We start from the raw sequence: 24134 nt of genomic DNA on the forward strand, positions 1-24134 counted from the left end.
AAGTAGCGGTGGACATACAGATTCTTTCACCTCAGTAAATCGTCTCCAATAATTTGAGTTATGCAACAGCAACAAAGAGACCAGACTTGTGGATTTGGCTTAGAAGGCTTAAAATCTTCAGGCATTAATTCATGAAACTATCAAATCCTGGATACCCCAATGACTAGAAAGCACAGCAGATATGTGTTTGGTTTTTATTTAAAGTTGATCATTTCAGGAAATCAGAAGGTTCCCTTGGAAAGATTTTAAATTCTTTTTCAATTGTTATTTCTGGAGGGGTTGGATAGAAAAGCTACATGTGAAACAAATCAGGGACTAAAAATCCATAGCTTTGTTTTGAGGATATAAGAATGATTTATTGCCACTATTGTACACTAAAGGAGAAGAAACAGTGACTTTCTAGAAGGATTTCCCCAGCATTTTTATCTGACTTTTCCAGGATAGCAGTCCAGCCTGTCCCTTCAACCAACATACCTGTCCAGTTATAATTGGACTCGGATGAAAAAAGTGCTAAAATGGCAGAGTCTGGAATTGCTTGAACATATTTTGTCAGTTAAGCTGAGCTTGTTCACATTTGAAGCTAAAACAAACTATCTCAATTGCATTTAGGAGAGTAAACATACTCTTACTTTCCTGTGTCATGTTTAAGTGGTTATGTTGAAAGCAATATGCACTAATCTTCAAATTTATATCCTCTTTCTAGCATTTGTGTTATTGGGCAAAATTCAAGGTCAGTGGTGCTGAACTAGTCAAGAGAATTATTCTAAATTCGCAGTTATTGCCATTTCTCTCTCTCTGCTTTCAGTAATACAGGGTGCAGCTGCCAAAGTTTTAAGTCTTTATGTGGGAGAAGAATGATATTTGCAACTTCTTTTGCATTTCAGTTACCTAGTTTTGTAAATTTAGGTAAAAAGAGCTAACACATCAGCAAAAGGCTACTTGCTTATTCCAAGTTCTTCATAGTGTAGAAAATGTAAGTATAATGATCCACCTGTTTTTCCCCTGTTCTCATCCTCATTCTTTTTTGTGTTTTCAGAATGATTGCTGCTCAAAAGAGTAGCCATACTAAGTGAACAGAGTGGAAACATACGGATGAAATTCTTACCATGCACTGAACAGCACAGCATCAAGCACAAAGCTCTGGGAAGATGTCTGCTTGCAACACTTTCACTGAACACGTCTGGAAACCTGGTGAATGTAAGAACTGCTTCAAGCCCAAAAGCTTGCATCAGTTACCCCCAGTATCTGAAAAAAAACCCCTCTCACATGGAAATCTGAAATCCAATGCAAACCAAAGTAGCAGCCACCGTGGGAGAAATACAGGAAACTTCCGACCACCTGTGGCAAAGAAACCCACTATAGCTGTGAAGCCCACCATGATGGTAGTAGATGGGCAGGGTGTATGTGGCGAAATCAGCACACCAGATCATTGTGAGAATAAATCAGTGCCTGTGGGTTGGAACCGAAACAAAGCTGTCTTGAACAAAAAACCACTGAACAATAATAACGAAGATGAGATTGAAGGTTATAGCCATGTTCATAGGCCTTTTGGCAACAATGATGGTGTAGGAAAGATACCAAATAACAATAATAATGGACTGACAGAAGTTTTGAAGGAGATAGCAGGTTTGGATACCACACCTCAGCTAACTGGAAATGAAATGAACTCAAGAGAAACCTTCTTGGGAAGAATAAATAATTGTTATAAAAGATCACTAGAAAGAAAGATCCCTCCAAGCTGCATGATGGGTGGAATGAAGGATTCACACAGTAAGCACGTTATTCTGAGTGGAAGCACTGAAGTAATCAGTAATGAAGGTGGACGTTTCTGTTATCCAGAGTTCTCTAGCGGAGATGAGAGTGAGGATGACACGTTTTTTGGCAGCATGCAGGAAGAGCATGAGAGCTGGGATGAAAGTGATGAAGAGTTGCTAGCAATGGAAATTCGTATGAGGGGCCAACCTCGCTTTGCTAATTTTAGAGCCAACACCCTATCTCCTGTTCAGTTCTGTGTTGACAAGAAATGGAACACTGTGCCCCTTAGAAACAAGTCTCTCCAGCGGATCTGTGCAGTAGATTATGATGACAGTTACGATGAAATTTTAAATGGCTATGGGGAAGAGACTGTGATTCTTTATGGGCAAGAGAGCATGCAGAGCATGGTATCTTCTGATTCTGCATCTCCCGATTCTTCTTTGACAGAAGAGTCTCGTTCTGGAACAACCAGCAGTTCTTCACAGAAGCTCTGTAATGGAGGGTTATCTCCTAGTACTCCTCAGGACCTCAAATTGATTGAATCAGAATATGAAAGTCTTTGTGATAATCAACAAGCAAAGGATGTGTCAGAAGCTCCCAGAAATGCTCCAAGAAGTCTAGAAACTCACAAGGCAGTCCTTGCGCTTCGACTAGAAGAGAAGGATGGCAAAATTGCTGTGCAGACTGATAAACAAGAGAATAAAAGTACTTCAGATGTTGCTGGTCAAGCTGTAACTATAAATTTGGTGCCTGTGGAAGAGCAAGCTAAACCTTACAGGGTGGTGAATATGGAACAGCCAGTCTGTAAGCCATATACCATAGTAGATGTATCAGCTGCCATGACCAATGAATGTAAGGAGAATCAGACAGAAACCTCAGAAACCAAAAATACATCATCTAACCCAAGCTCGCCAGTAACTCCGGGCACACCTATTCCATCCTCTGCAGCATCACCTGTACGAGTAAATGCTAATCTGAAAAAATCCAGTGCAATCAGATATCAAGAAGTGTGGACTTCCAGTACTAGTCCAAGACAGAAGATACCTAAGGTGGAGCTAATTGCTAACAGCTCAGGACCTTCTGTTCCTCCCAGGAAGACAAGCCACAAGTCAGCTCCTACTTCACCTACAGCCACAAACATTTCTTCAAAAACTATCCCGGTTAAGTCTCCCAATTTATCTGAGATCAAATTCAACAGCTACAATAATGCTGGCATGCCACCTTTTCCCATTATCATTCACGATGAGCCCACTTACGCTAAGAGTTCCAAAAATGCTATTAAAGTTCCTATTGTAATCAATCCAAATGCGTACGATAACCTGGCTATCTATAAAAGTTTTCTAGGGACTAGTGGAGAGCTGTCCATCAAAGATAAAACTACTAGTGTAATAAGCCACACATATGAAGAAATAGAAACGGAAAGCAAAATGACTGAAGCCATGGGAAGTAAACCCACTGAATTTTCCCAAGCAAAGGGAGTGACTAACAGCTCTGAATGCAGGCTGGGTTCTGTGGCTCAGAAAGTCCAAGAGTTTAACAGCTGTCTCAGTAAAAGTCAAATATCACCACAGAGAAGTCATAGTTCTGACCACAGCTCTCCATCAAGAGTTCAGAAAACAACACAAGAGCCTGCAGCAAACATAGATGTAACACCAGAGGCTTCTGTTAGTGGCAGCAGCAGCAGCAGTAGAGAGAATGCAAGCACAGTGCTTTCACAGATTGTGGCTTCTATCCAGCCTCCACAGTCTCCTCCAGAAACACCTCAGTCTGGACCCAAGTCTTGTAGCGTTGAAGAACTATATTCCTTACCCCCTGATGCAGATGCTACTAAAAACACACTGGTACGACCCAAATCTCTGTTTACATCGCAGTCTGAAATAGAGTCATCCAAGACCGTGGAAAACACTGCCGTTAAAATGCAGAAAGATTCACTTCCACAGCCAGTTGCCACTCAGTCTCCAAAGCCAGTAAGAGCCACCCCAAACACCACAAGTCCCAAAACAGAGCAAGCACCTCCGTTTCCTCCTCCACGGTCCACTTCTTCACCCTATCATGCAAGTAACTTGTTGCAAAGACACTTCAGCAATTGGACCAAACCAAACAGTCCCACCAGGTCAACTGAGGCTGAGTCAATTCTTCATTCAGAAGGTCGGCGAGCCGCTGATGCAAAACCCAAACGCTGGATTTCATTTAAGAGCTTCTTCCGACGCAGGAAAACTGATGATGAGGAAGACAAAGAGAAAGAAAGAGAGAAAGGAAAACTGGTGGGTCTTGATGGAACTGTTATACATATGCTCCCCCCTCCTCCAGTTCAGCGTCATCACTGGTTCAGTGAGGCAAAGTCAGACTCCAGTGAGAAGCCGTCGATTGTTTTCATGTATAGATGTGAACCGGCACAGGCTGACCCAAAGGCTGACCATCAGAACAAGAGTGGCGCAGAGTCTGCTATCCTAGACGCACTAGGAAAAGACAAAGGAGAAACACAGGAAGTGTCTCCAGAGAGCTCTGAACAGAAAATAGTAACCCATTCGTCACCACCTCAGATTCCCAAGAAAATCCCCAGGTAAGCTGCTGATCTTTTTTAGTCGCTTACTCCATTGTGAACTGTCCTGTATAGACTGCTGAAAAGGGAGTTAAGGAGTTTTATTACATCAGGTGTAATTTCTTCAAAAGATATTTATTTTGTGTAACTTAAAGCATATTTTTAAAATATTTGCATTTTATTGGATTTCAGAAAAGATAAAAAGAAAATTACTGGAAACAATAACTGATATTTGGAGTTTGTATTGCAGGTTCACTAACACATCACAACAGCCATGTTGCATTGAATCTGATACATTTTCCTGAATTTCTAGTTTAAGAAAGCATTCTTATGTTCTAGGAAACTGAAGAATTTCTCTGTAGAAAGAGAAGGCAACTATTGAAAAGTATAATAGAAATTAAAAGATCTGTGACTCATAAAAGGTGGTGTGCTAACTTTATCTTGCATACCCAAGAATACAAGAGATGCTAATTAGCTTGATGTACACTGCAATATCGCTGCAGCACTCCCAAAATAAACTATGTAAAAAAGTAATAACAGAATTAGATTATCTAGAAAATAATCTTAATCGCCATTTTGCAAGGCCTTTAGCGATGAGTATACTTTGTCCCCTAACAGTATTGGATTCAGTGGAGCTAGTCGCTTCATTTCTGCCTGACAGTTTTGTTCAGTGATTTAATTTTTTCTTTTTTTGAAATCAGAATTTACTAAAATGATTCGTTGTTGCAATTTTTGTGAAAGTATTTGGCCAGCAGGTATTTTACTGCTATAAGTTCATGGTAGTTGACCATTTTGGGTCTCTCTGCTGGTTTAAAGGTCTGTTTGTTCCCTTATCAAGGGTACACATGCTTTCTTGGTTGTCTCTGAACACGAAGAACCGTGTTTGCTTGCAGATATGCATTGTTTTCAACATACCACTGAGTTCCTACAGCTCATGACAGTGCAGAACCTAAGAGGGCTGGAGGCATTTGTTGCAGTCAGCCATGTGGGCAGAGTATGTATTTCACTGAGTACAGACCGCAGCTCTGGGTGTATTAGAATATGTCTTCCAATGTTATTACACAAACCAATCCCAAAATAGCTTCAAACTTGCATTATTTAACTCGTTATAACAATAACTTAGGGGTAGGAAATTAAAAATTTTGTAGAGTTTGAGCTATGTGTGAGCCACAGAAAATGTATCATGGCACTATTCTTTGTTTTTCTTTCTATGCTGTCTGTACAAGAAAGTTGCAGTGCTTTTTAGTTAAAATGGTTTTAAAGTTGACTTAAACTAAAAGAAATCGCTGTGTGAGCATAGTTGGAATTTACCATAAACTGATTGCTGCCTGTCTTAACGTAAAATAACCATGTCTTAAACTAACCAAGGGTGACAATTTACACCAGTTGTAATTAAATCACTGTTATCTTGCATCTCGGGAACACCGATACAGCATTCTCATGAAGATCAGGACTACTTTTCAGACTGTTTGCCTTTTGTCAAGTGTGAACAGCTTTGGGTTTTGTAATGTAAGGTGGTGATAGGGTTTATCATAGTGTGATGTAAAGCTGGTTTCTGTAGGTTTATATTTGAAGTAATTGCCCCAAATACAAGGTAGGATGGTCTCCAGATCCTTGGTGTACTGTCTGTTTCTGCAGACTTGGATGATCTGCAATCTCAGAGTCAAGAATTTTATTTTTAAATAAGAAAAACGAAAAGTACATGAAAATAAACAAATAGGATTTAAAAAACAATTCCAGGACAAATTGTGGGTGTGAGTTTCAGAAACATTAAGTGCTTTCGCAAACTATTAAAGTCAGTAGGAGCTGTAAGCATTCAGCATCTACGCAAGATATACAGTACCACAACAATGCAGGGGTGTGGGCAATGACAAAAGGGAGTGTCCCTTTATTTACAGCACATATTACAGTTTAAGGTTGAAGACAGTGGGGAATGTATCCAGGGCTAGAATAACCCTTGATAGGAGTCTAATCTCTCTAGACTTACTCTAAATTAAATGGGGAGAAGTAGGCAGCTTTAGGGAGCAAGTTAAAGAATTGGAGAAGTTTGTACTCTCAACCCCCCTTTAGAGGAACTCATTTTTTCTATTACCTCCAGGGGAACCTAGAGAAAATGAGGTTGTACCACCACTTTTTTTTGGCAGCCTTACCGAATACGTTGCCATCAGGAGATTCACTTGCTCCCACCTCCTTAGCTCCCTGCTCTTGGCTGGCAAGACAGTTCATGTGGTCACCTGTGGTGAACCAAACTGGGGAAGTGATCCAAGTGAAAAATAACTGCCATTATTTTTCAGCCAGATCAATTAACTGATCTGGCAGGGGGACCAGTGAGGAAGGAGCAGCTGCTTCTCTTGATGGTAAGAGGGCAGTAACAGGCTAATGGCCGCAGTCATAGTTAGCACTTGTTCTTAGACTACCCTAGAGATGGTGCTGTTAGAATGTTTTATATTTTTGTACTATTACTGAAATACCTTCTGCCCTTACTATTGAAGGCAGTTGGTCATTCTGTCCTGTCTCATTCAGTTATTCCAAAAAGGATGTTCAGCTCTTTATTTTTCTGCAAGTCATTATGACATTGGCTAAAAGCATATCTCACCATTTTCCCTGGTGAAAATTGGAATTTTTTTGTTTAAGAGTTTTGGCTCTTCTCTTTAATATCCCAGTAGGTGAGAATCAGGATTGTCAACATCCATTTTTGCACAAGCAGGAGACATAACAGACAGATGCTATACTTGTTTTGTGTTAACTCTTCAGGTATTAGTAAGAGGTTAGTGTTAATTCAGGCTAAAATATGTGCATGGAAAAGATCTTCAAAATCTGCAGTTAAGCTTGCAGAGGCTTAGAGGAAAAAGGAAGACATAGGAATGTAGCTGTGAATGAACATGACACTTTTCTAAACCAGAATGCCAAAAGCAGTAAGCTCACTGAAAAACGAAGCTGATGACCTGGAAAATAAAGACAAGCTTTAAAAATGTCAGATTACTGAGGGGGTCTTGAAAGCAAATTAAATGAAGATACAATATTTCCTTAGTCTGCAATGGATTATGAAGCTGCTAAAGACAGATAACATAACCACAAAACAGGGAAGGTATTTAAAGTTATCACTAGAAAGGTCAGTTTTTCCCTTTGAACAGCAGTTGCAAAATGCTCAGTTCTTTGGGAAGCTGAAAACTGTGTCTCTGTTATACAAAAGAACTTGGTTTTGTTTTATCCATGTGATTGTTGCTGATTGATGCCAGGATACACACATGGTGGTTCAAAAGGAGCTGGCAAATACTAATGTATTAAATTACCAGGAATTTGTAGGTAGATTAATTTTTGCTAAAAATCAGCAGTTACATGAGCTTTATCATTAACTGGAATGAAAATCTCAGGCAAAACCTAAAACTGACCCCTAAAAAGATAACATGATGATATTTATGGCCTCAGTCACTGTAATTGATGAAGGTGGTACAGCATAGTGTGGAAATCCACACAGAGGTTTAAAAAAATGATTCTTCAAAGGCATTGTTATCTAGCAGATCATACTGATGCCATCAGAGTTTCACAAGATAAAGGTTTCTCTTCACCTTCATTGAGAGATCACTGCTTACACCCAGTAGCACCTTTCTAGATTGAGACATTTCCTGAAAGAAAACTGCAGCACAGCCTACTGATTCGTCCTTTCCTATCTTCATAAGCCACATCAGAGCTGAACTAAAGCCTCATTCAGCACCATTTCAGATGGCAGTGCCTTTGTACGTCAAGGTACCACTGATTTGTGCACAGTCATTTCCATTTCAGTTCCGTATTAAACTGAATAGTTTCCTTTCATAGCTACAAGTGAACCATAACTTTCCTTTATAGGATCTTTGGGCCAGACTTGGATGAACTAAAGATAAAACTATATGTTTACTGAAATACTTCAAGTAGTGAGGTCTGTATATTCATTCCATTTTGGTTTAGATAAGAAGGCATTTCTTCATAGCTAAAGTTGGGATTACCAGTCTTAATTCTTAAAACGATGTGAACGTTGTCAACAGGATTTGAGCTCGTAATCAATAGGTAAGAGTTCTGTTGTTCCATAGCTACAGAAGATGGCTATCATCTTGTTTTACTTTGCTTCCAAAAGGAGTGAAATGCTTATACGTATTTTAAAGACTTGTTCTGAACGTTTTTCTTAAAAAGCATGCTTCTCCATTGCAGTTACACACTGCATCAGCAATTTGTGTTCTTTTAAGGCTACTTTTTGTTAAAATAGCCCCTGTGCTTTTCACTGGATGCTTTCATGGACTGTATGTTTATCAGAGGGCATAGATATGAAGGCTTTTGGAAATGTCTTATGCTTCAAATCTTACCCCAGTGCCACACTCATAGTACAAATAGTTGAGTAACATAATACAAATACCTTGAGTAACTTCCCTCTAGATTGCTGCTCCTGAAGTTAACATAAACATTAGTGACATGTGAGAATCCTAGAAAACTGGCAAAAAACTTGCACAGTTCCTGCCTCCCATGGAAGCATTTCAGTAGTATAAGTGATCCTCAAATGCTTTTTGTTGTGCTGTTTGCCTTGAGGTTGCTGATGATGGTTCACACTGTTTGCTTTAAATTACAGTAAGCCAAATGTGATTTCAAGAATCTGAGTTAGGCATCAAATTTCCATATGCAGGCAGTGGAGAAAGACAGTGCCAATGAGGTGATTTAGAGCACCAAAGTTAAAAGGCCCCAAATGGGTTATCTCTTCAGTGGCTGTTTTAGTAATTTATGTGACTCCACTGTTATTTAAGGAAAAAAATAGAGGTGACTGGGGCTAGAGGTGTGCCACATCATCTGTAACCTGGACCATGAGAACCTGAACAGCATAGGGAACAGAGCTTACATGTAGGCTCTCTTGATTCAGTGGGACAGAAGCCATGAAATTACTCCGAGTGCTCTGTGTATGTAGAGGAATACAAATGTAACAGGTTACTCAGTAAAAACAACTGAATCATTGTTCTTCAGAAATGGAGTTATATATTAAGATCAGGATCACATCCAGAGACAGACAGGAATAACCACCACTGCCACATTCTGCCTTCTCATTGTCATTGATCCAATCCTGCAGATTCTACAGCTGCTTCAGAAACTACTTGAGAAGAGAACACAATCTTTTAAATCACAGTAGGGCTCTGTTTAGAAAAAAGTCCTTCCCAGTTTAGAGGACCTGTTAAGACTTAGTATAAGTCTTAAGGTAAGGTTCTCACCTGAATCCAAAATCTTTTAAGTGTAGCTTGCATAAATTGGTGAGGAAAAGAAAATCCTTGCTTGAGCAAGTCTACTGAAATGGGAGAAATTCTCATCTGAAAAGTTCAGGTGGAACTATCAACTCCTGCTTCTCCTCAAATCTATCTTGATTTGCTTTTTTCTAGATATCATCAAGGTTTACTTACTGTACTCAACAGTGCTTTTAAAAGCATTAACCATCTATCTTACCCTTTTTCATCAAGGAAAAGCTTTTGGGATATTTTTCTCCAGAACATCTCTATGCTGACAGAACTGGAAATTATGCATGTTCATAGCAAGACATTTGATAACATTTTATGTGAAAATTTGTAAACACTGAGGACTGTTAAAGACCAAGTAGAAAGGATTTTGCCATTTATTATTTTATAAATTTAGATTAAGAAATGGTAAATCATGTATTATTGTTCTTAACTCCTCTAATACAGTCTGTAAAATGGGAAGACTGAGAACTTAAAATGGACAAAGAAAAATGTCTTTTTTTTTTTTTTATAACACACAGTTAATCTGTGGAACTCATTGCCATTAAGTTTCACTGACACTAAAGAGCTTAGCAGGATGTCTTTACTGGATTATCAAATGTATTTATTCCCTTTATCCATGCAAACATTGCATTATACAAGATTTAAAAAAAAATAAAATATATATATATATATATATAAAAATTACCCTTTACAGAATCTGCTAATAATTATCATCTTATTTTCCAAAATGTACAAAACTCATGCCACTGCACTGACTAATAAAATATATATATATATATATAAAAATTCTCATGTTTTAGGACTAAGCCAACTTCTAAATAGTAAGAATTAGGAATAAACTTTATGTCTTAGTTATTTCTGATTGCCATTTGAGAAGTTTCTTTCCCTTTCCTCTTAAGTGACTATTTCTGGCTAACGATGGTGATGAGGAACTGAATTGCACAAACCCCTGGAATGGGTTTTCTGTACTCAGAATGCCCTCTGATTGAAACCTCAGCGCTGACCATCCTTGCTCAGTGTTTTGCAGAAATAAAGTGGTCTGTGTTCTGAGCAGAAGTTCCTGTGTAAGGTGGCCTTTGACTGCCCTCAAGCCATTAACCTCTGCATTTTTCTTCAAGCATTATTCAGTCAATTTAGGCTTTATATTGGCTTTATTAGCTTAAAAGTGTAGGGCCTGCAGGGATCTCCAAGGGATCTTTTTGAAACTAAATATATGTACAAATTACACAGATTTTTTTGTCTGTGTATAAAACTAAGTCATCTTCCTTTGCCAGGCTCTCTCATCTCAAACTGTACAACTTCCATTGATTACTGCTTTGTTGATGTCCACACAGGGAGGAGATCAAGAGTCTCAGCTGGGTCTAAGGCCAGATCAGCTTTTCTCTGTGTTTCTGTCACTAATTTCTGCCACTTGGATTTCTGTGCTGTCTTACACAGAACTGTACTCCCTCAGCTTGACTTCTAGAGCTGACCCTCATTCAAGAATGCACTCTCAGAATCACTTTTTATAAGTATTCTACTTTATCTCCCTCATATTCATTGCTGTTTGTTAATCACTTTAATTGAGAAACTGTGTTCTGAATAGAGGAAAATACAGGTCACACAGTAGCTGTGATTCCACTATCCTTACAAAAATTAACACACTGTGCAGGCTGCTGTCTGGATTCTTACCCTTCTCAAAAGACTGAGGCAAGTTGGACCACATCATCTTTTGAATATCCTCCAAAAACTGTGAAGGAGGAGAGCCTGAGGGAAGGAGTTAGGGACATTTGTCCCTTCAGAAAAAAAGCCACACTTTTAAAACAATTTTGAGCTTGTGCACGTGAATGACAAGTATGTGAATTCAGTGGGATGTTACCTGAAGGACAGTCATTTTTATGGCAAGTTTTTTTTCATTGCACATAATCTCAGCTTCTTAGGAAAACAAATGTGTTCTCTGTGTGCAGAGGGCTGTTCCCTCCATTAACTGAACAGTTGTTTAGTTTCAGCCACATGTGCCCGAGGAGCAAGAGTTCTCTAAGGTAATTCATTTCCTATGAAGTTTGTTTTTGAAATAAAAAAGTGAAAAGAAAAAGATCTGGACAGAGGAGGCTGTGCCCACTATGGTAAAAGCTAAATATGTGCTCTTATGTAAGGCATCAAAGAAGCCACCCTGGCAAAATACCTATAAATATCCCAAATAAGGAGATAGCTTTAAGTACCACTTGCTATCAACAAGCAGATACGAAGTTTTACGAAATCAGGCTTTAATGGTTCTAATCTCAGAGAACTGCTTGTTTATCAGCTGCTCTGCTTTTCTCGAAAACTAGTCATTTTAACTGTTTAGACTATTTCGTGCAGCAAAAGCATTTGGGAATTCGGTTCTTGTAGCTTACTGAGTTGGGATGTTTTCCCCTTTCGTTCCCTCTGCATTCTCTCCGCGCTGATGATGGGTTGGCATTTTGCTCGTTGAGTCACTGCGTACGCTGCGTATGTATGCTTGATCTCTCAGTCTTTACTGTGTTAAGACATAGGGAAGCATTTCCCCTCAGATTTCATGGCCTGACATCTAATTGCTGTGATATTAAAATGCACTAGGTTCAGACACTAAAATTGGCTGGAGTACAGATTTGAGATATTAAGTTACTTTTAAGAGTAGGTTAGCCTAAGTTCTTGAAACTCCTCTTGAAATTTGAACCTGCTTTTCCTTAACTAATTAACATGACTAAGACCATAGTTGTCATACCAAAACAGTGATGTAGTAGACTGTGAACTGTTTTTCATCTGTGAAGGCAGTGGAAGAGTTAAGAAGGCAGGGCTGTAAGTAACTGGTTTCCTGGGGCGATTTGGCAAGTCCCTGGGACCAACCCCCCAAGGTAAACATTAAGGTGCAGTAGGTGTATCACTCTGTGCAGAGTTCAGCCCTGTTGCTTACAGCTTGCACAACTTGTAGCACATCAGAACACTGTGGAATCAATGGCTCGCCAGAGTTTCAAGACATGATTAAAAGACTCAAGAAGGCCCTGAAAGAATTTCCTTTAATGGGGAATTGTGTGAGTGAGTACAGTGGGTGAGTTGGTATTTTTTTCTTTTTTCCTTTCTAGCTGTTGGTTTACTTTGGCAAAACGCTTCTGAGCTTAGGTTTAGTGTATGTGCTTGCATGTGTCTGGTATGGAGAATGAGTATGTTCTGTACCTCACCGATCGATCGATACTAAAAAATTACTTTGAGATATGATAATTCCTGGTTTGTGGCAGTGACAGAACTGTAAAGCCTATTAGAACCTATTTCTTCTTAAATAAAACATTCTTATTGAGGAATGCAGGTATGTATATGATTTACAGCAACTACAGGTCTTTAATTTCTCATTGTCCTGAGAGCCTTGTTACTGCTTTAATTTTATGTATGCTTTACTCTGAAATTATATTTGGTTAACTCTTCAATGTGGATATATTTATGGCACATGGAATGTTCTTCACACCATTCCTATGCATGGTACTAAAAATGATCAAAAAAATTTTATGCCGATTAAAGATTACATCTTTTTGAACTTATGCCATTCTTTCTCTTTTACTAACAAGTTCTAATGAGTTTTGTTTGTATCAGCCTGCAGTTAAAATTCATGAGTCTGAGTAGAAACAGCATGTGCGCGCTGTACCATACATGGGGTCTTTCTTGTGTTATGCAAAGCATTGGCATGTTTTAATCTCTCTAGTCTGGGATTGCTAGAAGATTGTGTATCATTATTTTCAGTATTTTGGCTTTGGCATAGAGAGACGTATGCCTATAATTTATGTTAACTCTTTGAGGAAGTTTTAAGTCTTTACCACAAAAATTAAATAACTGTACAGATATATGATGTGGTGATCATCTTTTGAAGGAAGTGCATTACTCCTTTTATCCCTTATGGAAGTCACAAGTAAATAAATTCTTGCTGTGCTATTTGATCAGGCTGTAATAACAAGAACTAGTGAAGAGGACATAGGCTCTTGGGATTTGGCCTATAATGACTATTTGTTTCTCTGTGTGAGAGAGCATATAGGCACAGAAATATTTTTGCTGTGACATGGTTTTTGTGGCATATTATTCAAAATTGCTTCTATATTTTCAATAGGATTGGGGTTTTTTGAATAAACCTGAACATATTTTTAATGTATGTAACACAATTTTTAATTAATAAATATATCCATGGAAACTGATCGAATCCATGATTTGCACTATAAGTTATCACAGTTTGATTAACACTTCATAGTGTTAAAGCACACTTTAACACAGTGTTAAACACACACTTTAAGCACAGAGGAATTTTCTTCATGACCTTTTGCAATCAGCCTAACACAGATGGATTTTGATCCTGGCGAATTTTATATGGGAAACAGATAAGAGATGAGCTACTGGTCTGTTTCCCAAAGTGCCAGTTCCCAAAATCCTAACGGCATCTGCAAATGTATCATTAAAGTTGTATGCATTTATTAATACTTAACAGCCCCCTTGCTATACCTTGGTATCTTTGATTAAAGCAAAATTGTTCTGATTGGTAAAAAGCACCTTAAATTCTGCTGCTGTCCTGAGTCCAACACATTTTATGCAGAATCATGCCTGCATTTATATGCATACATATCTTGACTGTAGTCAGCTGTAAAACATTTTGTTATCCCTTTGTATGAAAGGCATGAACTACTATATGTTACTATTTCAGTTAAAAGTTGTTTCTTCTTATTAAGGAACATAAGTACTGGTAGAAAGTTGTTCTTAAAAAAAAAAAAAAAAAAAAGGGAGGGCAAAAGGAGCTTATTTCTTTACCAGTTCATTCCCCTTCCTGAAGATATTCAATGCCTAATCTTGGTTTTTTGCCAGTAGGATCTCGTACCCAGCTTTGGTCTCCAGGTGATTTTGTTTTGTTTGTTTCAGTCAAGTGCCCGATGATACGACACTGGAGGATTTGTCCCCTCGTGTTCCTAGAGCCGTGTTTGTGAAGCAGGACAATGGTGGCAGTGCCTCAGTCATACCAGTATCATCTGTCCGTGCCCCACAAGGGGAGGAAGAAAAGGAAGAAGCTTCACATTCTCCTGATGTAAATCCTTGCAGTGCTACATACAGCAATTTAGGTAAGTGTATTCTTAAATAAGAAAATTTAAATTAGACCAGATTTTGGATACCTTTCCAGGCTGTGAAGAACATTGACTTCTGAACAGCTTGATACACTTTCATAAGGTTAGTTTTTAAAGACAAACTTTTTAATATTAATTTATAGAAAATAAAATTGTTGTCTCATTCTTAGATAACAAACAAGAAAGTGAATATTCAACAAACTCGGAGGTTTTCTTTACTATTATTTTAAAACAATCTTTTAATTGCCCTTAATTATACACTTCTCAAATACTTTTAAAAGACAAATTGTTTTATCTATTTTGAGGAATTTTTATCAAAGAGATTTAAAATACAGAGCAAATTACATATTTTTTTTTTAGAAACAATAAGTAGATTGCAATATTTTTCCAAACTTCAACAAAAGATAGGACTTTTTTATTTTAGAGCATCAATAATGGCTAAAGTAGTTGTAGTCATCTTTTGTTGACTAAAACCGTTCTTATACTAGTCTGAGAGTTTAGTTTTGCTCCTTCAGGACATTCATATCTTAAACTTTTCTGAACGTACCGGACAGTCTATTCAACTATCACTGAATTCATGACTCATCTTAAAAAGATGCATATATGCAAGGCTTTTCCAGAAGAGAAGTGAGCAAGACAAATAAGCATTTCCCAATACATAGTATCAATATTATCAGCCTAATTTTCTAAAGCATTTTGATTTGAAGCATTGCAAACTTAGTACTATCTACAGCCAGATTTTCTAGAAGAACAAAAATGTCTCATTTATTTATATTCAGGAATATCTGAATACGTGTTTTTCTGTAACGCTCCCGTCCTGTAAGCAAACCAGCTTATTAAGCATTTGGACAAGACTAAACTGACTGCATTGAGATGGCTCACAAGTACAGGGGTTTGGCATGTCCACACAGGTTTGAGGGATCAAGGACTAAATTTTAAACCCTCAGGTGCATAAATTCCTTAGACATATAGTGATATTGTTGCTTTTTTTTTTGCTTACATTTGAATCAGTGGTGAAATTCTTAGTGTGTTTTGCTAATGAAACATTAATTAGGTATCGGTTATAAAGTATAAAGAGGAAAACTATCCTGCCGAAGAGGAATACTAACATCTACCAAGAAACTGTAATTTCAGGGAGGGGAACCAAAATGTATGTTTTTATGGTGAATTATTCAAAGATCTAATAAACTATTTTCAATTAATTAAGATATACATATATATTTGTATTTAAATATTTTCTGTATTTAGGACATAGTTACATTACAGATAGAATCCAGGTAGTAGATCTAGCTACATCAAAACGATTTAGAGCACAGTTAGCCCATGTTCCTAACCAAGCTGACATACAAAAGGATCAAGCCAAGGTATCATTTAATATATGAAATATCACTTATTCCTTATGGCGAGATTGCTGGTTTTTGGCGAGAGTACTCATAAAGTCCAGGGAATGCTTGCATTTCAGAGCCAAAGTAATGATACTGCAAATCTTCTGTTTAAATCTTTACTCAATTTAGCTCAGTTTTCTTATGCAAGATGTTACATCTGATGGCAGCTGCTTCATCAGAGTTAGATGTGCTTCTGTCCAAAGATGTCTGTCCTTCCCACAGCATCTCACAAACTGGGAATAGTAAACTCATGGGAAATGCAATAAAATACCAATAAACACCAAAACAGGCTGCCAAGAGAAGTTGTGGAGTCTCCATCTGCAGAGATACACAAAACCTGACTGGACATGGTCCTGGACAACCTGCTTCAGCTGACCCTCCCTGCCTGAGCAGGGAAGGTTGGACTTGACCATCTCAGGAAGTCCCTTCCAACCTAATCGCTTCTGTGATTCTGTGATCACTTCCATCGGTCCTTGTTTTACTCAGTGTTGTTCCTGTGTGGGAAAGCTCCTTCATAAAACTGAACCCCTTAGCATTTTATTCAAAATCTTTCCCTCATCATTGGGTCACTTTCAGATTTGCTGTCAGCAAAGTAAATTTTAGGTATGAAAGAGTTAAATTAACTTTTAGGCTTGACTTGGTCTGGCTTGGCAAGCTTGCTGCTTGTTGTTAAAAGCAATGATCCCCTAAATGGCACTGAATTCTCTGGCTGCTGTTCAAACTTTCTTCTGGTTTATTCAAGCAACCTCACTTTCTAATTCAGATGGCTATCAAGAGGCTAGTAGGTAGGGATATAGAATAATCCCTACTTGTTTTCACATCTTATATCACCTAAGCAGCAAAATCATATTTTGTAGAATTAGCAAATACTGGTGTGTGTAACTGAAAGGATAATACGAGAATATGCAATATAAGTAAGTTACACCACGTTTGACTCTTGCTTCAATCACAGTTGATCTACAGTTACCTTTTTGTAGCTAGATACTGCAGTTTGTGGTTTGTAAAATATATCATGTGAACATTGCAATTTGCAGCATAATGCACAATATCCACTTTTTAAATACCAATCTAATACATATTCTATGTTTTTTATTGAAAAGCAGATAATGTTATGTCCTTATTTTGATAAAGGTCTAGTCTTAAGTTGTGACACATCACATGAAACTTTATGAACAGAAGTAACGGCAAGCTTTGGTAAATTTTAATCTGTAGTCAGGTAGTAGTTTATATCAGGTACTACCCTCGAGGATATTTGGTTTTGGCCTTCCTCTGCTCCCACAGGAGTTGTCCCATCATCAGTTTATGGTCCTGCCTGCAAAAACTGCGTGTGTGCCAGCAAGTATTTGTCAGGAACCAAAGTGCAGATGCAAAATTTGAGAATAGCTCATGTATAAAATATAGGCTGTGTTTGTTAGTTCACACAAAATCTAACACACAAAATAATACATCTGGGAATGAAAAAAAAAATGCAAGCAAGCCTTACAAGATAGAGGATTCTCCTCTGGGAATCAGATACAACATAGAAGACTTGAGGCTTTTAGGTAACCTGAGGTCCCACCATGATGACAAGATAAAAGAGCTCAGGCTCTGGGGTGTATGAACAGGAAGAAACTTCAGTAGGATTAGAGAGATTATGTATATCTTATGCAACTGCCATGGCCATAGTCAAGCCCTGGTGCCCACAGTTTAAGAAGAATGTTTGGGAAAAAAAAAATTGTTCAGGCTCTAAGAAAAGCTTTGAAAATGCCTAGTATTGTGGCAGGCACTTTATGGGAATTAATTCAAGAAGCTGAGTCTGTTTAGCTTATCAAAGAAACAGTTTGGCTTGATCGTGGTGTGGATGCTCATGTGGCAAGCAGAACTGTGATGAGGGATACCTTTGGTATCAATAATCAACAGATTTAACAAAATCCAGTGACTGCCACTTTAATCTAGATGGAGAAATAAACATTCAAATGTGTAAGGTAGGGCCTGGATGTTTCTTTTTTAAGGTGTGCACTTATTCTACCATAAGTTAATACAGGTAAGCCCTGTAGTTTACGATAAGGAAGACAATAGACTAGATGATAAAAATCCTCTCCTTTACAAATCTTTTAAATTTTTCTATCCTTATCTGAATTTGTTGGGGAAATTCACTTGATTGAATTTGCATCACTGTAAGTCAATTAAGATATTAGAAATACTATTATAAGTATATTTAGATCTTTTAAAAAAGACTAGGTTATTTTATTATCAGCTATTTTTCTCCTTATACCCAAATAAAAGGTGAAAAAAGGAGGCTCAGTTTCTAGGTTTTTTGATTGCTGACATTGGAAAAAATCCCAAATCACAGCATCTGCCATGGAGTATTGCCTCAGTCAGTAAGTGAGACCAGGACTTTCGCCAGGCTATAAATAAGGTAATGAAATTATTGTTGACTAAAACCGACAGTTCAGTGGCAGACAGTGATTATAGTATCAGTCTAATGCATCTTGTATAATATATAATTAGTGCAGGTAATATCTTTTAACGTGGTGTAATGGAGGGCAGGTAGCAAGACCTAACAGTCTGCCACTAAAGCAGACAGGCTGTTGTGTCTGAAGTTTCTGTTTATCTAGTACCCGCAGCCCATCTTACTATAGTTGTGTGCACAGTCTTAAATTATTGGTGAGAAACTGGAGGTGTATCATGAACACTACTTAACAAGTAGTAGCTTTCCTTTCTGTTATATATATCATCATTCCGGTAAGATTTTTAGTCTGGAAACCACTTCAAAGATCTCTGTAAGTGGTAGCCTAGTTTTGTGCCTGTTCCTCCTTTTCATTTGCCTCCCAAGAGTGTGGCTCAGGATGAACCTTGTAATGTTGGAGAGTCTGTGCAGTAGGTAAGGAAATGATGGGTTTTAAGCATGCAAGAGGAGAAGGAAATGACAGGCAAGAAGAAGCAGCAAATGCTCTGCCAGTACTTGTATGTGAAGGAACATTCTTGCACCTTTGACAGGGACAAAATTTAAGACAACCTTTTTCTTGCTAGACAATTAATTTTAAAAAAAAAGTGAGACATGCAGTATGACACCATGCTTGGGGAAAGCTGAGCTGGAAAGACTGGCCCAATGGGCATGAAATAAATGTGCAGCATTAAGAATTCAGCATAAAAACAGTCCAGATATCAAGCTATTCAAACATGTAATACAGATGGATAGATTTCAAATTGAATATTTGTTCTTGTGGGGATAAACTATACCGTAACACGACCTGTTTTACAAACTCATTTTCCTCAGCTGAGAATGCTTGAAAAAGTAACTACATAATGGCTTGTACATGCAGTTCTCTGGATCCTGCCACCCCCTCAAAGACAACTTTTGGTTATGAAAACCTTCTTCAGTTATGTTTTGATGTCACTGTTCCAATAGCTGTGCAAAAGTAGCAACAAGCGAAAGTCCCTGGTTGCAATCGCAACACTGTCTTCTGTATGAATGGCTTTTGGAGGACAGGGCCATTAAAGCAGACAGAAAAGAAGAGAATCAAGAAGAAACACTGTTATAAATCTTACCTTTTCTGCTGCTACTGCTTGAAATGTGCATCTTGCTATAATTTGTTTTCTTGCTCTAAAGCATCTGTGCAGTCCTTGGATTAGCCAGTCACACAAGCAATGCATATTAGGAAACTGCCGCCTAAATTAGTAGCCTTTCTGAAAACCCAAGCAGTTAGGTTATTTTAGCCTAGTGGGGAAGAGGGTAAGAAAGAGAAAATAGGCAAGTGATCTTTAACACAGAATGTTGCTGGGGGAGAGAGGTACATAGGTCACAGATTTTGTAAGAGTAAGCAATCATGGAAGATGACACGTGTTTGGATGAGTGAGAAAATTGGATACGAAGTAGAAATGAACTTGCCTCAGGATTAAGCAAAAGAGGCTTTGAGTAACCTGATCTAGTGTAAGGTGTCCCTGCTCATGGCAGGGGGGTTGGAACTAGATGATCTTTAAGGTCCCTTCCAACCCAAACCATTCTGTGATTCTATGATTCTATGGTGGCATCTGGATGTGTGTGTCTTGCATGCAGACATCAGTTCTGCTTTTCACTTTGATTCATACCACTCTTTGTCACTGCAAAAGGTACCTGACAGGGTTCTTGTACTGCTCAGCTAGCACCAGTTTTATATGCTGCAGTATATCAAATGGTGAGAGGAAGAGCTGCTGTTGCAGAGCGTGCTCACTGCAAAACCAAGATCAGAAAGGAGCAGTAGAGGGTCCCCTGGGTGTTAATTTTTTTTAAGCAACTTTGGCAATGATTTGAGAGAGATATGCAGGGGTTCTCCAACATTTCTAGCTTTTGAACATTTTTATTTTGTGAGAGCTAAAAAGTGATGACCCAGGGGAGTAGTCCTATGCAGTCTTCCCTGACAATCAGGTGGGTGCAAAGCTAATAGAATTTACAGCTCAAAATTCAGTTTTTAAGATATCAGAATTGGAATACCCAGACTTATTGCAAAATCCATGAGGCTCTTCAGAGGATTTCTTGAGCTTAAACAAAAGATAGAGATATAACTTTCATTTGCGATGTCATCTCCCTGGAATGATTGAAAAGAGAATGATTGTTAAGAATTCAAGAGCCAAGGCTATTCTGTTTGTGGATACATATAAAAATGCAGTCCTTTCTGATGATCTGAAATTAGGAAGTCCTTTTCAGCATTCTAACCCAGTGTTCCAGATTTTTGTGCATCCTGGCCAAGAGGATCTTAGATTCTGTATTATTAATTAAAACTGTAGCAACGTATCTTAAAGTGTAAAGAATCTTTTTTTTTTTTTTTTCTTTTCACAGACTGAGAAGTCATTTATTATTAATTGTTGACCAAAGTGATGTAATTCAAATCTGAATCTGAGATCCCCCCAGTTTGGTTCTGTTGCAGTTGTTATCCCGCAACGTCCCGTCCGGTCGAGGAGGCACAGAGACAAACCCTCACCCCGTCTCTGGGCCAATGAGCACTGACACCAATATGAGGATGCTGCAAATGGCGTTTAATGATGTGCGACACAGTACTATATAGTGTGGGTTCACTACGTCACTTCCGCCTGCTTACATCACAGGCTAAGTGCTATTGGCTACTAGGAGAGAGAGGGGGGTGTCTTACCTTTCCGTACAGCACGATATCTTCGGTCGCCAGACCCTATCTTACCACAGGTTCAGCATTACAGTTCAATCCTCTCTTTAAAAGGATTCAGCATATATTATAATTACTCAAATAGCTGTAGTGTCTTCCTACTTGCTGTTCCCTTATTAGAAAAGATGCTGAGCTGCAGTTATACAGAGCACCCATTTCATGTCTGCTTTGTTGCAACCATAAAAATTGGCTTATCTTACCATGATAGTCAATGAATCTCTCAGGAGTAGTAGGAAACTTATAAAATAATTTCTCTGCAATTAGGAGTGGAAAAATCTCATTTTGCTATGAGTAATGACTGTTTAATTGTCCCAGAGTAGCAAGTTGGTAATTTGTGTTGTCTGTTTATTGGGGTTTTTTTATTCTCTTATATTATTGTCTTTTATTTATTCTTCATTTCCAAGGGCTCTGGCAGTTACAAAACATAATTGTCCTCTCTAAAAGCCATTCAAAACACATGACAGGAAGTTTATCTTCCCTAGAAGCACACAAATGTTTGAAAGCAGTTTGTCAGTGGAAATCCTGTGCTTTCCTGTATGTAACCTGCTGTTTGGAATCTCTTGACTGAATCTAGGTCAGGTTATCTATGAACATAATATTGCCAACAAAGGTACTGATGGCAAATTGATTTAAGGGAAATACATTAGAGAAAGTTGTGGTGGGGGCAGGGGGGAGGCAGTGAGCTTTAAATTGTAGGGTAAAATATATTTATGTTTTTGTTATCTCAAAATCTGATCCTACTCTCATTGAACGCAGTGGCAACACACTTGTCAACTTGAGTGAAAGTAAGCTTAGCTTCCTTGTTTTCACCTAGTGAATCTGCTAGGGCAATCCTGACTTTGCCATACTTTGCGATGTGACCACTAGAGTATCTAAACTACATTATTTGTGTCTGAAGTTTTCTGGTTTACATTCCAAAATAATGGTTTCAGCCTCCTTAGCACATTTGAAATCCAAGTGATCCCAAGTGCTTTAGCGGCTATTACGAGGATATATTTAAAAAGATAACCTCACCTGCCAGAGAAACACACCTCTCAAAGAAATAGTACACCAAGCCTCTTACCAGCATCCACCCATAGTTTCAGCACATTTGAACAGGAAATAAGGAATAATACTACAGTCAGTGGACTGCAGAAGGAATTACGCGAGGATGGGTATAATTACGGAAACTGAAATTTGTTCAGAACTGACTTTTGGTTTTTGCTTTCACTTTTTGTCATTAATCCCATGGGACGTAAAATGCCAGCATTGCTAGCACTGAAGCCAATTTTAATATATAGGCCAACATCAAATAAAGAGTGGCTGATGTGACAATATATACATGATGCTGATTTGGCCATTTTACTTTTGGATTAGTTCATCTTTTCAGATTTGTATTTAGTTTTTCTTCAAATATTGGGAGAGTCCTAGTCATCTTTTTTTTTTATGCCTTAAACTTCTTTGCAGAGTGCAAATATGAGCAGCAGATGCAAAGTACTTTAATCTTCTATTACTATTATGTTCTTATTACACAGGACAGTCTAGAGCAGCCATGATACCTCCAAAACAGCCGAGGCAACCAAAAGGAGCTCTGGATGATGCCATTGCCTTTGGAGGGCTACTAGACCAGGAGACAATGAACAACTTACAGCCAACGCCACCTCCACTGCCAAAGAAAACAATTTTGAGAGCTAACACAGAGCCGACTCCCAGAGATCTCCAGAAGCAGGCTCTGGAGAACAACCTATGCATTGTGGCCAACCCCACCTATGACATTGACACCAACTGGGAAGCAAGCAGCGCCTGCTCTTCGGTCAGCCTGGAGCTCAAGGTATTTGACAATGAGTCAGGAGATTCCTTGGACAGGCCTACAGAAAAACTAAGGGCAACCACCTCAGCAACTAACAGTGTTTCCAGCCTAACCACTATCAGTATTAAGGACCGGTGTTCCAATAGCATGGAGTCTCTAACAGGGAGACGCATCTCGCAGACTAAGCAGGGCAAAGGTGTCCAGAAGCCGCAAAGGCAAGCACTTTATCGAGGAATTGAAAACCGAGAAGAGGTGGTAGGTAAAATCCGAAGCCTTCACGCTGATTCACTGAAGAAGCTGGCACTTAAATGTGAAGACTTGTTCATGGCCGGACAAAAAGACCAATTGCGATTCGGGGTGGACAGCTGGTCGGATTTCAGGCTAACCAGTGACAAGCCATGCTGCGAGGCAGGCGATGCAGTTTACTACCCAGCTTCTTATGCAAAAGATCCTCTCAACAATTATGCAGTCAAGGTAAGAAGGGCTTGAACAACAGTAACCCTAGACATCAGTGACAAAATGTAACAACAATAACCATAATCTGCAATACATCCAGTAGTGATAGGTCCTATAAATATAGGTGTGTGCTGCCTGCAGTAGCACTGTGTGAAAAGTAAGATTCCCAAGATACAGGCTCTTCCTTCTGTCAAGAACCATGTGTGCCATTTGTATCCGCTGTTTAAATTTCATCTGTTTTTACTGCAGCTCCAAAATTATTAAAACAAAATCAACGCAACTCGGTCTTTACCACGGTCATTGTTTAATGAAATATGGAAGAAAAACCTGTATAATTTTAACGTGTGTCAGCAGTTTTTTGGAAACCTGCAATACAAACATCCTTTGGTTCATCTGCATGTAGATGATACTATATCATCACTCTTAGGAAAGATTTCAAAGTTCTCCATTTTCAAAGCCATATAATTTTAAATGTAAATTCTAGGCTAATATATCTTTATGTTCCCATACAAGGGCTTATATTTTCACCAATGTTCGTTACCAGCCTCTCAGAAGAGTTCTGTCTAGCCATCAGTGTTGCCTTATAAGCTACACTGAAAAAAAAAAAAGTCAATGTCAGTTTTGTGGCCTTTTACTAAACAAACAATTGATTTGCATCTAGTTTATTCTTCAGCTAATAAATAAAAGAAATAAGATTTACTAGATTTACTGATAATATATTAATGAATAGTTG

At 38.4% G+C, this 24134-nt stretch overlaps 1 protein-coding gene across 1 annotated transcript; it reads left to right on the plus strand.

Moving 5' to 3' along the window:
- The first annotated feature begins 1148 nt into the window (after positions 1-1148).
- On the plus strand, positions 1149-23434 carry PEAK1 (pseudopodium enriched atypical kinase 1). Its single transcript, XM_010164791.1, has 3 exons — positions 1149-4318; positions 14434-14630; positions 22671-23434. Exons 1-3 carry the CDS (start codon positions 1149-1151, stop codon positions 23432-23434), a joined length of 4131 nt encoding a protein of 1376 aa, XP_010163093.1.
- The last annotated feature ends 700 nt before the right edge of the window (positions 23435-24134 follow it).

Source organism: Antrostomus carolinensis, unplaced genomic scaffold (genome assembly GCF_000700745.2).
Source record: "Antrostomus carolinensis isolate BGI_N321 unplaced genomic scaffold, ASM70074v2 scaffold48603, whole genome shotgun sequence".
NCBI lineage: Eukaryota > Metazoa > Chordata > Aves > Caprimulgiformes > Caprimulgidae > Antrostomus > Antrostomus carolinensis.

What these genes read in the sequence shown, in the direction of transcription:
- PEAK1 (XM_010164791.1), top strand. Translation starts at nt 1,149, where the DNA reads ATGTCTGCTTGCAACACTTTCACTGAACACGTCTGGAAACCTGGTGAA. An exon ending in ATTCCCAAGAAAATCCCCAG is followed by an intron (nt 4,319 to 14,433) that starts GTAAGCTGCTGA and finishes TGTTTGTTTCAG; the next exon opens with TCAAGTGCCCGATGATACGA. An exon ending in TGCTACATACAGCAATTTAG is followed by an intron (nt 14,631 to 22,670) that starts GTAAGTGTATTC and finishes CTTATTACACAG; the next exon opens with GACAGTCTAGAGCAGCCATG.